Source organism: Psammomys obesus, unplaced genomic scaffold, assembly GCF_907164565.1.
Source record: "Psammomys obesus unplaced genomic scaffold, mPsaObe1.curated_primary_1811, whole genome shotgun sequence".
In the NCBI taxonomy this organism is placed as follows: Eukaryota; Metazoa; Chordata; class Mammalia; order Rodentia; family Muridae; genus Psammomys; species Psammomys obesus.
The window spans coordinates 9661887-9677554 of record NW_026585698.1 but is presented as its reverse complement, the minus strand read 5'-3'; the positions used below and the strand labels follow the sequence as shown (position 1 = coordinate 9677554).

Here is a 15668-nt window from a genome sequence, read left to right as displayed (position 1 = left end):
GAAGGAAGGAAGGAAGGAAGGAAGGAAGGAAGGAAGGAAGGAAGGAAAAAGGATACAACATAGTGAACATCTTTCCATCCAGGTCTACATTTGGCAGAGATGGAAAGATATCACAAAAGCAGAGATGCCCAGCAGGAGCTAAGGTCCAGAAATTACCAGTAGAGGCTGTTAATACCACTGTCCAGCTGATGGGAAGGAAAGTAAGCCTTACACATGGCAGGTGGCTTGCCAGGCCTTTAGCCACAGACTGACACCCTACAACAGGAACGAGGGGATGTCCTGTTTCCTTGGATGCCTAAGGGGCTGACTGCAAAAACAACAACAAAAAGATCAACACTGATACAGCAATTAGCATGAGCTCCCTCCACCTCCCGCTCTAGCATCTATACCCCTGCCCTCTGTGTGCATGTGTATGGGGGAGGGGGTGATTGCTTCCTCTCTTGCCTTTAAAGCTTTTCAAGACAGGGTGAAAAGTGCCAAGAGTAATTCTCTAAATAAAATAGGCAACTCAGTGGCTGTAATAGTTGAGAAAAATAACCCAGGTGCACAGCACAGATGGGGACATTTAATGTGCACAAGCCGCCTTCATTTTCTCTCAAGACAGAGCCTTTCATGAGGCCTGCTTGACATTGTACAAACAGTCAGTGACACTTAGGACCTTTTGCTCTCTTCATAGCCAACACTGCAGTAAATGCTGCATAGGTTCCTTCAACAGTGTCCTCACACTTCAGTTACTGATTGCACGGCTTGGAACAGAAAGTAGCATGTCCAGAGACACGAGGCTGCTGAGGGTATGTGTTGGACTGTGATACGCAACAGTCTGACTCAGGAATGGCCAGCTCAGAAGCACTCACAGGCTCAAAAATAGAACTCCCATTTGTTACTCTGCAGCGTCCATGATGGTGGCGTGACAGGTAAACCCCAGCAGATCAAAAAGGAAACCAGCTCCTTCTGGAACACTGGGGCTACCAAAATGGACACTAAGGATCCTATGACCCCTCTGCTCAAGCCTCCTCATCATTAACTTACTGCTCCAAGCCTCAAAGGATAGCACATAGCTCCTTAGAAGTCTTCAGCGGTCCTAGGGTAAAGGCGGAGACAATAAGTAGAGACATCCCTCATGCATGGACAGAGAGTAGCCATTACTGAGGAATGAAAGGATGCCACAATATCCTTGTTCAGACAGCCCTGAAAGTACATCTTATTGCAGCCTTTCTATAAAACTAAACACCATTCCTTAAAACCACCGTCTCGGTGAAGCGAAGGCCACACAGGATAGGAAAGGGGAAATGGACAATCACCCTCCTGGCCCCTCTGCCCCAAAACTTATCACACACTCACAGGAATGTTCCTATTGCCCCTGTGCCCAGTGCTTAAGAGAGCCTGTAAATATTTCAAGATGTTTGAGAGATTATTCCCTGCTCTATTTTATCCTAATAACAAGCCGTTCTGGGCTGTCTGCCAGAGGCCCACTATCTTTGTGCAATTCTCTGCGAATCTGAATTTTCTCTACTCCATGGTCACTAAGACAGAAAGTAAACATAAGCAGCTTTGGACAGGCAGACACTAATCTATGACTCTGTGGTTGCATGTCTGAGAAAAGGAAAAGCTGGCCGGCAACTCTGCAGAAGCCAGCAGGAGGACTGGTGTCTGCTAAGAAAAGATGGTTCTGTTCTTATTAGTAGCTTCATCAGGTGCCACCACTCATCCACCAGAAAGGTCTTTCATGCCAAACAAAACAAAACGAGCAAACCCAAAAATGTCTCCATCATTAAGTTAGAGTTTCTGCACGTTGGGTCCCAAAATTCTTATCAACACAGGCAAAGAAAGTTCAACACAAAGGTTTCTTTAAAAAAAAAAAATTTAAATCTGCTAAAATTTCCAGTTTTTTGGTTTTTTTTTTTAAGATTTATTTATTCATTATTTATTCAGCATTCTGCCTGCACGTGTGCCTGCATGCCAGAAGAGGGCACCAGATCTTATCATAGACAGTATGAGCCACCATGTGGTTGCTGGGAATTGAACTCAGGACCTTTGGAAAAACAGCCAGTGCTTTTAATCTCTGAGCCATCTCTCCAGCCCCAGGCTCCAAAGTTTTGATCTAGAAAATAATGTCAATAAGGATTCTCAGAAAGATGGGAGGAAATGAATAATTAATTCAAAAATAAGAGCTGCAGTGAGTAGGAAGTAGCCTAGCAGAGACAGGTTGCCCACAAGTGAGAACAAGACAGACTCCACGTTAAACTTAGCTCATGATGCGGGGCATGGGTGCTCAGGGGATAGAGAGCTGTCCGCCAGCAAGGAGGGGAAGCCAAAGCCGAGGAATGGAGACCAGAGATCCACATACTTGTCTGACACAATCTGCACTTTTCATTCAACCCTGGGCTACCTACCCGATATTTCTTTTCTTGTTCAAATTTTTCTTCAAACTTCCGAATTTTCCTCTTGAGGCTTTGGATGTGCTTAGTGAGCTGTGTGATAGTCTGTGGCTCCTTGCCATCCCCACCACTGCAGCGAGAAGAGCTTCGTGGCCTGCCGTGGTTACAGACAGACAAAGAACGTTTTCAGCAAGGGCTTCAGTGACCACTGCTGCCTGACCTTTGAACCCCATGAGATCAGAGCATTCCAGAGGGCAGCTCCTTATGTGACTTGTCCACCAGGAGTCCCCACTCATCCCTGTGACCTCTGACTACAGCTTTGCATTATGGGCTAATATGCTCAATATCAAATATCAGCATAATGTCAAAATATCAGCACAAGAAATACACATCTCAAAAGAGTAGTAAGGCCAAGTTGGGATTCAGCAGAAGGTCTTTGCAGAGGTGTCCCCTTCAACAGGTGGCACAAGCCACAACTAAATAGCATTTTAAAGAAAGATTTAGATGTATGGTTAACTATCCTGACACAAGAGAGCCTTTTCAAATACGTCAAAAGGAACGGCCTTCTCTCCAAAAAAGTATTTCCACAGACTCAACATGACATACACTTTCCATGCACATAAACTCACTAAGACCCTCGGACCCTTCCACAGAAACCCAGGCCAGGACAACTCAAGAATAGCAGTAAGCTATGAGGGAGAAACTAGGGACACGAAGGCAAATAAGCTAAAAGCAAATACCGCAGAGTTCCTGAAATTTACCCCCATCTAAAATGCAAGGAACCAATGCAGAGTGCAATGTGGACCCTACTTCTAGCACACAGAGACGCTGCTACGTGACCAATGTGGGGGTCATATCTGACACAAAGTGATACTACTATATCTAGCTGCCCAGTTAATAGGTTTTTGTTTTTGTTGTTGTTTTGTTTTGTTTTAGGTACCACTCTTCTAGCTCCCCAACAAGGAGCTGAGGGAAACTTTCTAATCTACACTTCAGCCACATGAGAAGCACCCTGAGCTAGTTAAGAATGACACTTCAGAGGCTTGCACAGACACATGCTTCTCATTCTTCCCCAAAACTTCCAAAACATGTGTCCTGACTCTCATGACCATTTCTTCCCGAGACCTCAAGTCAGCGTAGAAATGGTACTCCCAACTGGAGAGGCACATCTGCCCTGCTTCAGAGCCGAGTTTCACGGTAGGTTATGAAATATCTTTTGAAAACTACGTGACATGAAGATGGTCATCAGAATGGGTTTTCTTACATCATAAACTGCTGGCTGCTGGGTGGAGACGGGGCTGACTCGGGGTCCAAGTTGAAGCGCTGACTTTGGCTGAAGATGGAGCATCGTGGCGACAGCAGCGGATTGTCACCATCGGTGATGTGATAGAGCAGCCTGCTTGTGCCTGCAGACTGGGGGGCTTCCGCTGTACCGTCGGCATCACTCTGTGCATCTTTATGAGCTGGCACAGGGTCTGGGGAAACAAAAAGAGATCCAGACTTAGGAGTGACAGAGGACTTGAAGCTGCCATGTTCCTAAATAAAGATCATAGCGCCAATGAGAACGGCGCGTTTCTGTCCTGTCTCTCTTCTGGAGAAATGAAAAGCTTTCAAAATACTGTCATGTTTGTTCTCATAAAACCTGGATAGATGATATTACGAAGCCACCAACAAAAGCGTCGGAAGACTACACAGAGCGAGTTATTCCAACCAGCGCAGCACAAAGATCCCATTTCACATCATTTGCATAAGGCGGAGGGTACCCTGAAAGGATCTAAGAGTGAACAGGAGTTTGGGTAAATGATACAGATGGTGAGGAGAAGTCCTGTGGCATTATGTGCACACACACACAAATGCACAAGTAAATATAAAAAAAAATCTTAAAACAAGAAGAAAAAAATTAAGGACAGGGATGATGATGACAATGAAGAGATGGATAATGATAGACAGACAGACAGATAATAATGAAAGAGGCTACAAAGTAACTCCAAACAATCTACAGAGTTAGGAATGTCTCTGTTCTACTTTCCAAAAGATTATGTAACACTCTATTTTGAACAACAACAACAAAAAATACGATACAATATCTCCCCTAGCAGGCCAGCTGTGGACCCTGATCTGAATGTGACCTACTCCCCTTTCCCTCTTAAATTAGCTTCCTAGTTCTCACCAGGGCCAGTCTAGATGTCGGTGGCCCCTGTGCTCAGGGGGAGATGAAAGATAGATGTGCCAGCAGAGGATCTGAAGACACTTGAATCTAGCCCCAGACTCGAAGATCTACCTCCCTTTGCCACCCAAGTGCTGGGATTAACGGTGTGTGCCACCACACCCAGCCCAGATTTAATCCAGGTCTTTTGAGGTGGGAAGACACAGTTCTATTCTGTGCCATGCCTTCAGCTGGCAGCCTATATAAAGGGCATGGATGAAGGAAGCGTATTGTCTTTCCCTGTTTGCTCTCAATCTTGTTGGCAAGTTCATTCTTTCACTGCCATTAGAACCTACTTCTTCAGGATTCTGGAGTACAGTGAAGACCAGCTGAGACATCTAGCTTTGTGGACTGAAAAACTATTGGATTCTTGGACCTTCCATTTGTAGACAGCTATTGTTGGACTAGATGGACTGTAGCCTATAAGCCATTCTAATAAATCCTATATGTATGTATGTATGTATGTATGTATGTATGTATATGTATGTATGTATGTGTGGTTGTATGTATGTATGTATGTATATACAATAGTAGATATACTCTATTCTCTAAGTTCTATTCCTCTATAGAGCTAATACTACTGGTAATTTGGTAGAGCCTTAGTTTTTGTCCAAACATACAATTTGAATTGAGAACAGGTTTAATTAAATCAGTTGGCAAGTGTTTTTGTGTGTACACTTGTGTAGACAGATTCTTTGAGCTCTCTGCTCAAAAGAGGCCAAAGCAGACTCAAAACCAGTGCTGCCATCTGGGAACAGAGCTGGCAGCCTTTTCCATTCCCACAGGGAAAAGTACATGGCCACCTTGAACTTGGTGTCTTCTCAAGGATCCTGGGGACATGATGTTTGTTTCTTCTAAAGTAGGGAGCAGCTTGCCAGGACCCATGTTACAGGGCATGACCTGTTACAGTTCAGAGGCGGGGGCTGTGAGCCAAACGTCTGCTAGGTCCATACTGGGTGGGGGGCAGGGGGGCAGGGGTATTGAGCCAGTTTGCTGGCTTGCTTCTGTCTCCTTGAATCAGACACACAGGGCTGTGAAAAGACACAGAGGAGAACTGCTCTACAAGCCATCGACGTGGGACAGCACTAACACACGGCGAAAGCACGGATCTCGTGTTAGGTACTCACGAAACAATACAAGAAATTCTTCTTTATAATGACCAAAATCTCTGTCACAGATGTATCTTAAACGTTGGAAAAAGAAAAGCCACAGGAATATAAATTTTGAGGCGGGGATTCCTAAAAGGTGAAGCGGGAGGTATCGTACCCTGTGAGAACCCGGTCCAGGAATGGGGTCGTGTGAGAAGTCTAAGTGCTTATGAGAGCACTCCAAAAAACAAGACCGGAGTCTAGTGACCTCAGTTTCTTCAAAACACACAATCGTTCTTGGAATCCATTTTTGTGCTCCTCCCAGATATAGCAGGTAAGGGGTGAGTTTACTTCAAATTACTCGCTGCTTGCTATTATTATTCAGTTAGATGTTTAAGCTATCCTTTATACGACTCTGTGGAAAAACACGTTTTTGCCACTTGTGGCTTGTCTACTGCTTGAATGCAGGACAACTTCACTCGTGTGACCTTTCTTAACCTCCAGAGTATAAATTGTCTGAGGCTCTGAGTGAAGTCGGCTATTGCAAGAGACTTCAGTTCGCCTCATTTCTAGGCTCTATTCTCCCAGGCCTCTAGAGCAGTGACATTAGCCTAAGTGCAACAGAGCAGAAATTGTTCGTGTGAAAACCAGATCTTCCACTGGCTAAGAGATATGGACATCAGTGAAGCTTTTAACACTGTGTGTGTGTGTGTGTGTGTGTGTGTGTGTGTGTGTGTGTGTGTGTATGTGCCTGCATGTACTTGCAATGAGTATACCATTGAGGGTCATGTGAGGGTCAGAGACTAATTTTCCAGAGTTGGTTCTCTCATTCCATAATGTGAGTTCTGGGATCAAATTTATGTGGTCAGGCTTAACAACAAGTGCTTTGACCCACTGGCCGCAAGATGAATCTTTTAAAAACTCACTTTCTTCATCTACTGAATGAGGAGAAAAGTGATGCCTTCCTCACAAGACTAGGTGAGGATGAATTAAACAAAGCCGTGTCTTTCTGGACTTTAGCATATCTCTGCAGCCTATTATATATATATATATATATATATATATATAAATTGTATGTGTGTGTCTAGACATGATTGCAAGTTAGTTTTAAATTTTTCAGTTTAAATCAGGAGAATTACGTTAAAGGAGTTGTTAATCTGATTGGCTAGCCACACCTATTAAACTAATCAACATTAAAATAAGTTCATCTTAACCTTCTCAGTGTTGGGCTACAGATGAGCCTGGGATCCAGGCACTTGGCACCAGCATGCAGGAGGCCCTGAGCTCCATCTTAAAAATCTCTGAAACAAAACCAAAGTTTTTCCATGCATCCTTGTAAGACATTAGAATAAGGCATAGAACGTGCTCTCTTTGAGAACTCTAATTTTAGCAGTCATTATAAAATAAGGAATTGAAGTATTATTCTGAGAACCTCCTAGGAGCACCTGTAGGGTACACGCTATGAGAGCTGTCAATCAATTTATGCCTCAACATTTTAGACCTCCTGCCAGTGTTTGTTTTCAAAGAAGGATAACATCAAGCATTTGTGGAGTGACTCACTCTGTCCCAACACTTGTTCTGAGAGTTTGGGATCACAGTCATGTGTAGCTGGTTTTCAGAAGGTATAGAACTAGGCTGACCCATTCAGGGGGTAGGGGAGCGGAAGTACGGTGAGCTCTGACCAGTTCCTCAAGCAGAAGATGACACATTGCTATTGCCGGAAGATAAAGTGTCTCTGGCATCCCACTCGCCGAGCAGCAGGGAACACAATTACCTCCAGTATGTGGAGGCCAGGAGACCACTTCTGATCTGGCTACAACCCCAGGCAGGAGCAGATGTTACGTTACAATGAGTCAGCCAGATTTAAAAATGTATCTTCCTAAAGTGGATTTTTTTTTTTTAATCAACTCAAACTTTAAATAAATCTCTGCAAGAGCTTGAGAGGGCTCACTCAGATCTGGCAAAACAGTACATAAGCTAGAGTCTTGCAGACTTATTATTTTCACTCTTGGGTGGGCTCATGGGTAACACTCGGATCTATTCCAATGCTCAAACAACAGCCTTGGTTGGTTTGGGGAATGAAATGAGCCCAAAGCATGTCCAAGATCTTAGCAATTTTCAAGCATAAACCTTCTGGCCCTGGTGGTCTCAGAACAGACAGCATGGAAGGCAGTACTGTCACGCCCAAGAGAAAGGCTATGGAAACGAACCCAACTGTCACAGTGAGCTTCAGCTGTCACCTAGAGTCACCTAGGAAGGGGGAACTTTAACTGCTGTGTTGTCCAAATGAAAATGACCTATGGCTACATCTGTGAGGCGTTTTCTTCATTGTTAATTGACGCAGGAAGACTGAGCCCACAATCCCTAGGCTGTGTGAGAGCCGTAGCCGTACGTGCTGCAGGGGAATCAAGCCAGAGACCAGCATCCAAAGAGCAAAGTTCCTCCATGCCTCTGGGTCCCTGCCCTGGCTTCCCCTGATGATAACGGTACAAGCCTAAGGTGACCTTTCCCTCACCCAAGGCCATTTTTTTTTAAGCATTTTATCACAGCACCAAAAAGCAAACTAGAACACCAACCAAAAACATCTAGTGGATTTTGTTGTGTGGCATTGTAAAGATAGAGTATTTGTGCTTCTGAAGCTAACCAGGAAGCAAGGAGACAGAAAAGGAAATGGGGTACACCTAGAGTCATGCCAATGTAGTGGCTGCTTGGGAAGCAGACGGACTTACTCAGAAAATCAACGAGGAGAGAGGAGCATCACCATGCCCAAAGTGGCTATGAACATTAGGGCAGATGAAAAAAAAAAATTCTGGGTTGGGCTGGCAGCTTAAATAACTATCTGGCAGTTTGAGTTTTAGGAGTCACATTCTTTTTCTTTCTAAAAGTTAGCTGTAGATATGACCTCAGTCAAGGACATGGCCATCTCTACATTTTGAAATGCTTTCTTTGGTAAACAAAGTGTGAATGTAATAGGACCTTCTTTAAACACTATGAAGACTGCTATAAAAGCGAGGGAGAAAAAAAATCAACAGAACTCACAGAGTCAGGTCAGAGGCAGAGCGGCTGCTACATTCTTATTGCAACAGATGGAGTTTCAACTTTAAAAGCCATCTGTTCCATTGATTATTGCTGTTATAGATACCCTCTGCTTAAGGAGGTAAGTATAATATCAATCATATTCAAGGCTCTAACAGGGATCTGAAAAATGAAATGTAAATGGTGCCTCCCACCCCTGAAAATATTAGAAATATTATACAAAAGTCAGTATTTAAAGACAAATGTAGTCATCATGAGGTGGAACTAGTGAAATGTAAATTCTGAATTTGGCCAGAATGCCCACCTGTTAAATGATAGGTGGGCTGTGAAGACAGATTAGTGGGCGAACACGCTTGTCACCAAGTCTAGAAACCTGAATCCAATACTGAGGAAGCATATACTGAAGGTTACACTCGACCTCCGCAAGTTTATAAAGACATGTAAATGTGGCCATATGCAAACACGTGCTCATGCACATGCACGCGCGCGCACGCACACACACACACACACACACACACACACACACACACACAAAGAATAATTTAAATTAAAAGTTAAAAATAATAATAGCTAACATTTCTTGAACATTAGCCCTGACTGGCATCTGGAGTATTTCACATATATTCTATGCAATTTCACAACAAAACTAAGAAGAGTCTTCTTTCTACTATTTTTTAACAAAAAGGAACCTGTGAAGGTCACCAAACTAGCTTATGAAAATAGGCAAGAGGCTATTATTTCAGAACAAAACTGAATATTAAATATAACATCTTTAGCCTTTCAAGAAGACTATGATCTAAATTTCATACCAAGGTCATTTAAAAATAAAACCAAATAACTGTGTCATGTTTTGCAATGAACACAAACTCTCTCTTGACATATGTAACAAAGGGCAAGGTTGAATTAATATCTTTTTGACAGACATGTCAGTATTAATGCTTGCAAACAGATCCTAGATTAATCTTATTTTACATTTCTAAAATGGCATCTGAACAGAAATACACAGTGATAGGTTTTTAGGCACTGTGTTTTTTTTTTTTTAATATGTTTGGGTGTCTTCCCTGCTGTGTGCCACATGTGTACCTAATGCCCAAGAAGTCCAGAGCCTATGAGATCCCCTAGAACTGGAATGATAGGTAGTTATGAGTCACCAGGTGCTGGGTGCTGGGTCCTCCAGAAAAACAGTTAGTGTTCTTAACCACTGAGCCACCTCTCCAGGCCCAGGTGTACATAATTTTTGTCAGGAAAACACCAAACAGCCTCAGGCCAAGGCCGCAAACCATGGGAGGTAACACCATGGCAGACGACTTGTCGTGTGAGCCAGTAGGTGATGGAGCTGGCGGGAACTGGCCCATCTGCTCTCCGCACGTGATACGCACTGAGTTATTAGCTTGATTGGCAGCATACTTTGCGTTCTTAAAAAATACATAGAGATAACAGAAAAGCTGATAAATTTAGTCACATCAGCAGGAATGGCTTGGAAAGCAATCCTAAAGCCATCATTATTTTATAAAAAGAAAAAGTTTTATGCCCATGGTTTCAAAGGTATTAAAGTACTTTTGGAACTGATACCATTGCAGATTCCCATGGTGTTAGGAGATTTGATGGGCAGGAGTCCCCTGTTCACTGTGTCCTGTCCCATGCCCATGAATGCTAACATTTGGCAAAATCAAACTACCCCTGCCCATAGTAATGAATAAAATTCTGATTTAATCCAGTAGGACTCAAACAGCACACTCAAAAAAGACACAAGTTCTGATCAGAGAAGCTAAAATGACCGTGGGATAGCGAGCTAAAACAGATAAATTAACTATAAATTTGGGTATTAGAACTTCAGTCTAAGAATAGATTCAGACTATTTTTATTAACATTTTACTAATATTATTGAATTTATTAGTATGGGAACTAAGTTGGGCTGGTTAGGGAATGCTGATGGAAAAGAACTGGAGAAACCCCCATCCCAACCTGTCCCCTTGCTCCCATTCCCTGCCCACCACTACCTGTGGCACTGACTCTCCTCTTTAATCTTGGGATTGTGATGAAACCAGCCTCAGCTGATTAGTGAGATAAACAGGAAAACCCATTCCAGCATTGGAAGTGAGCAAAGAGACCACGGTTAGTTTTTGTTGGTGCTATTCGTCAAAATACTATATTGTATTCTTCTACGCCTAAGTGTTACTGGCACTGCGAGCTGCCAGTCTTTTGTCGGGGAGGTCACAGTTTCAAACGCCTTATAGAAAAGGCTAAGCAGGAATCCCTGGCCTCCGCCCAGTGGCACAAGCACCCATCCCAATTGTGACTACCAAATCCATCCCCGTATCACCAAATGTGCCCAACAGAGGCAACACAAAATAGAGCCCAACTGGAAAATCAACTGAAGACAAACACACTAGTGCCGCTTTCTGCAGCAGCAGCTTTTTTTTTTTTTAACTTCAAGAAGACCAATAGGTTCTAGAAAGGGAGGTGTTTCAGTGGTTAGGAGCCCTCACTGTTCTTATAGAGGATCCGAGTTCAGTTCCCACAACACACATGGCAGCTGAAAACCTTCTGTCTCATTCCAGGGGATCCAACATCATCTTCTGGCCTCCACACATGGTGCACACACATACATACATGTAGGCAAAATATTCATATACATAAAAATAAATATATCTACGTGTATATATATACATATACACACACACATATATATATAACCTACACATATAAGTACATATATGGTTCAAGAAAGGTTTACAGGAATACATAAACACAAAAATCCATGCAGGTCCACACAGCCATATGAGTAATGAAGCATCTAAGAGGTATTTGGGAATTATGTGAGCTTCTGAGGTTGAAATGATATATATCCTCTCTAATACAACCTTCATAGCCTGAGGCTGGCCTTCAGATAAATAAAGGAACAAGTCATATGAATGATGACGGCCACCTGTTGGTACACCTGAGATTAGATTTGTTTTATAAATCCAACTGTAAGCTGCACCTACAAGAACGTATTTCATGACACCCTGGTGTGGTGCTGAGTTCAGGGAAGCTTGTCCAGCGTCTAGTTCCATCCCTATATTTCAATTTTGTATTTGAAGGTGTCTAACCCTCTCTCATCTAGAGAACCGTAAGGATTTCCAAGTAATGTGCTACTCGGAATGAGAAGACAGCACTCACTTTGATGGAGATTTAGGCAAGTCCTATAGATCACACAGAATCCTTTAGTAGAAAACAGACGGTCTACATCCGGGTCTTACGCAAATGGAACACTTACAAACCAAGACCTTAGAATGGAACCGTGCTGGGATGATCTTCTTGTGCACTGCGTAAAGTCTTCTTTGTGTTTTTCAAGTGCTTATTTCTGCACGGCAGAGAGTTTCGTACAATTATTTGTGTGAAGCATCAGTGGTCTCAGTGTTTTGTAAACACACTTCTCTCACCTCCTGATTGGTTCAATAAAGAGCTGACAGCCTCTAGCTAGGCAGGAGAGCAAAGGCGGGGCGTCTGGCCAGAGATAAGAACTGTGGGAAGGATTAAGAGGCCGGAAATTCACCAGCCAGACATGGAGGAAGGAACAGTGGTGAGACAGTGAGAGATAACAGGCCACATGGAAAACATGACTGGAATAAACTGGGTTAATTACATTAAACAAGCTAGTGGGGAAATAGCCAACTAAGGCTTAAGCTATAATAAATACTAATAAGACTCTGTGTCATTATTCCATCCTGTGGTGGTCCAAAGAAAGTCCACTATAGAACTATGTACTGCTGAAAGAATATTCATAACAGTGGGTGTCCATCTACCTTTGGGGACAGTGCTGGCCATAACTTCCATTCTATCTGTCATCCTTGGAGAGACATATGAAATGCCAAACTCTCTCTGTGCACACTTCAAAATGGAAAGCATTGTAAAGACAACCCTCAAGCCATTTACACCCAGTGACACCGGGACAGACACTCTCTAATGCCAGAGTGAAAATATTTACTTAAACAATGTGGCTAGTGAATAAGGAAAGTTCCTTTCTCACACTTCTGCAGGTGGGAAGCGTGAGGTCAAGCCAGCAGCAATGTCAAGCCATTGAGAGGGCCTCCTTCCAGGCTACCATTTGCTGACTTCCCACTGCACCCTAACACAGTGGAAAGCCAGTCAGCTTCATTTCTGACAGGAATCGCCCCATTCATGAGGGCTGCAACCACAATGTCCCTTCTCCAAAGACCTTTATGCTAGAGAGCAGGTTTCAACTACAAGGAGACACAAAGATCCAGTCAGTATCAGTTTCGATCTTACGCCAAGTGTTTGGCAATTGCAGACATGCTGACCTATGCAAGATTATATCGGGGACTAAGTACTCCTCAGCATGTAAGAGACATTTTAACCCCAAACCAGAAAAATTCTCCATAAGCAAGAATAGTTCATGAACCTTTCAACGCTCTCAAATCGCCCCATCGATTTGCTCTAGGGACCTCTGTATTCTTAAGATTTCTCTCTGCTCCCTTCCTTATCTACACACCATCTCACCTGCCTATGACCTTGGTGTGTGAATACCTTCCTTTCTTGATGTTAACAGATAAAGCTGATCGGCCCTAGATTCTGAGTCACAAGGTCCCTGTGGTCCATTGATAAAACAAGCAAAGCATTCTGAAAAGCTCTCTGCAGAGACATTATCCACTTGACTAGTGGATCCTGTTAACAGAGTGTTTATAGACTATGTAGACCTCCACCAAGGTGCAGGACCTCCACCCAAGACTGTCTAAGGTGAAGCCTTGAAAACCTCCATGTGGGAAAAGCTTCCTGGCGATTACGGTGAACAAGAAGCCTCCAGAATGCTGTTGAGAACAGAGTGTGCCTCCAAGGCACCCGGAAATCCATTCTTGTGACAGGTGCAGTTTGAAACCAGCTTCATAGGACATGAAGCCATTTCAAGCATCTTACTTGGTGAGTAGTAATTTTACAACCAAGAAATTTAGTTAAAGACCAAGATTTGACCCACCAGACAAGGAACCCATCTTCCATCAGACCATCAGTTCAAATGTGTACTATGAAATTTAAGTAACTTAATTCATGTACAAATTAAGTCTACAGTGAATCCAAACCTTTTTATACTGACATCAATTTATACTTGTGAATTTTACCATTGCTGCCAAAATCATATCCAGGAATTCCTATAAAACTCACTGGGTCAATTCTGTCCTTCCTATACGAATTATTGAATCAATGATTAACACAGAGTTCAGGGCTAGAGGATACAACTTTAAGAAAATGAAATATAAATTAATATGGATTTGTGATAATCTTAGCCCTCTTTTCGCCAGAAATTTAAATACACATCCATGCATATGCATGTACACATGCACGGGCATTATACACACATATACAAACATACACACATACATATACACACAGTTCCAAAATATGAAAAAAGAAAAACCCTGGTGCAGTGGCACATGTCTGTAATCGCAGCGCTCACTGGGCAGAGGCAGATAGATCTCTGTGAGTTCAAGGCCAGCCTGGTCCACAAAACAAGTCCAGGACAGCCAAGGCTACACAGGGAAACCCTGTCTCACAAAACAAAAAAACAAAAAAGAAAAAGAAAGGAAGGAAAGAAGGAGGGAGGGAGGGAGGGAGGGAGGGAGGAAGGAAGGAAGGAAGGAAGGAAGGAAGGAAGGAATCCATACAGACACTTCCTACCAATTAGAACTGCTAATCCATCGACGGACATGGAAGGAGAAAATCTCACAGGGCCCCACCCCTAGACAAAGAACTCAGGCAACTGTAGGATGTTGAGGGTGAGAAGTAGCCTTCCCCCATGGAGGAGCCGCCTAACTGGTCATCCAATCCCAAGTCTTCAGCCCTGAAATAACGTACATGCAAGCAATACTAAACAGACCAACAGGTTTGTGCATGTAGTGTGTGGAGAGAGAAAAGAGAGATGGGGAGAGGAAAAAGAAGGGGGAAGAGAAAGAGAGAGAACAGAGAGAACCAAACATCGAACAATTCAAAGAATAATTTAAAATTTTCTTGAGACAAACTGGGCACGGCGGCGCATGCCTATAATCCCAGCACTCAGGGAGGCAGAGGCAGGCAGATCTCTGTGAGTTTGAGGCCAACCTAGTCTACAAAGTGAGTCCAGGACAGCGAAGGCTACACAGAGAAAGCCTGTCTTGAAAAAAACAAAAACAAAATGAAAAAAGAAAAAAAAGTGGAAGAGACAGATACAGGGTTGGAGAAGAGGGGCCACACTGTCTGGCAATCTGACTTCAAACACTGATTGGGCCCTTGACCCATTCTACCCATATTTGACCCAAACAAAGTGGCCAGTATAGGAGAGGAGCTTACCTACCACCCAAGAAGGCTACCAACTGTCAGAGCTGTGTGGCCACCGCGAAGTCACCTGCTGTGTCCCACTAGGCCTAGGGTTCCTCATGCCAACATTATTTCATGGCTCACTTCAGTAGGTTCTCACAAACTGAATAAACATGCCCTCATCATAGGAATATAAATAACCGGAGTGGCTACCTTAGCAGCTCCTATAACTACTGTTATTAAAGCAAATTCAGCCTGCTTAGACCACATGAGATGTTTTTGTACAGCGGTGCGTTAAGGGCTGCTGTTCATGCTACCGAATCCAATTGCCATTTCCAATCTCCTCCTCCAACCCTTGGAGATTAGGGGCCTCTCCTAGCTCCCTAAGCCCTTTGCTGCCCCCACCATATCCAGGGAGCAGTCTGCAAGCCTCTGGCCTATTTGTAGAGAGAAGGATAAACTCCCTTCTTCATTTTTACTCAGGTAAACTGGTGTTTCCTTCCTCTCTAATTCTTCCCGAGAGCATTAATTTGCCTTCTAGACAATCAGCCGTCTCAGGAATTAAAACTAGAAAAACCCACAGAAATCTCCGATCCATTTTGAGACTTTTTGAAACGAAAATACAGAAGAAGCAAGAACAAGGCTATGCGATCAGATGAGCCAAGAGCTAAA

General features: G+C 43.3%; 1 protein-coding gene across 4 annotated transcripts in view; it reads right to left on the bottom strand.

Annotated features, from left to right (window-relative positions):
- Window positions 1-15668, bottom strand: part of Fam13c (family with sequence similarity 13 member C) — a 101724-nt gene that overhangs the window by 17349 nt on the left and 68707 nt on the right. For all 4 annotated transcript variants that reach the window (XM_055598929.1, XM_055598926.1, XM_055598927.1 and 1 more), the window contains 2 exons: window positions 3643-3853; window positions 2394-2532 (listed from right to left, as the gene is read on the bottom strand). In XM_055598929.1, the coding sequence (XP_055454904.1) occupies window positions 2394-2532; window positions 3643-3853 (350 nt within the window). The remainder of the gene's footprint in view (window positions 1-2393; window positions 2533-3642; window positions 3854-15668) is intronic.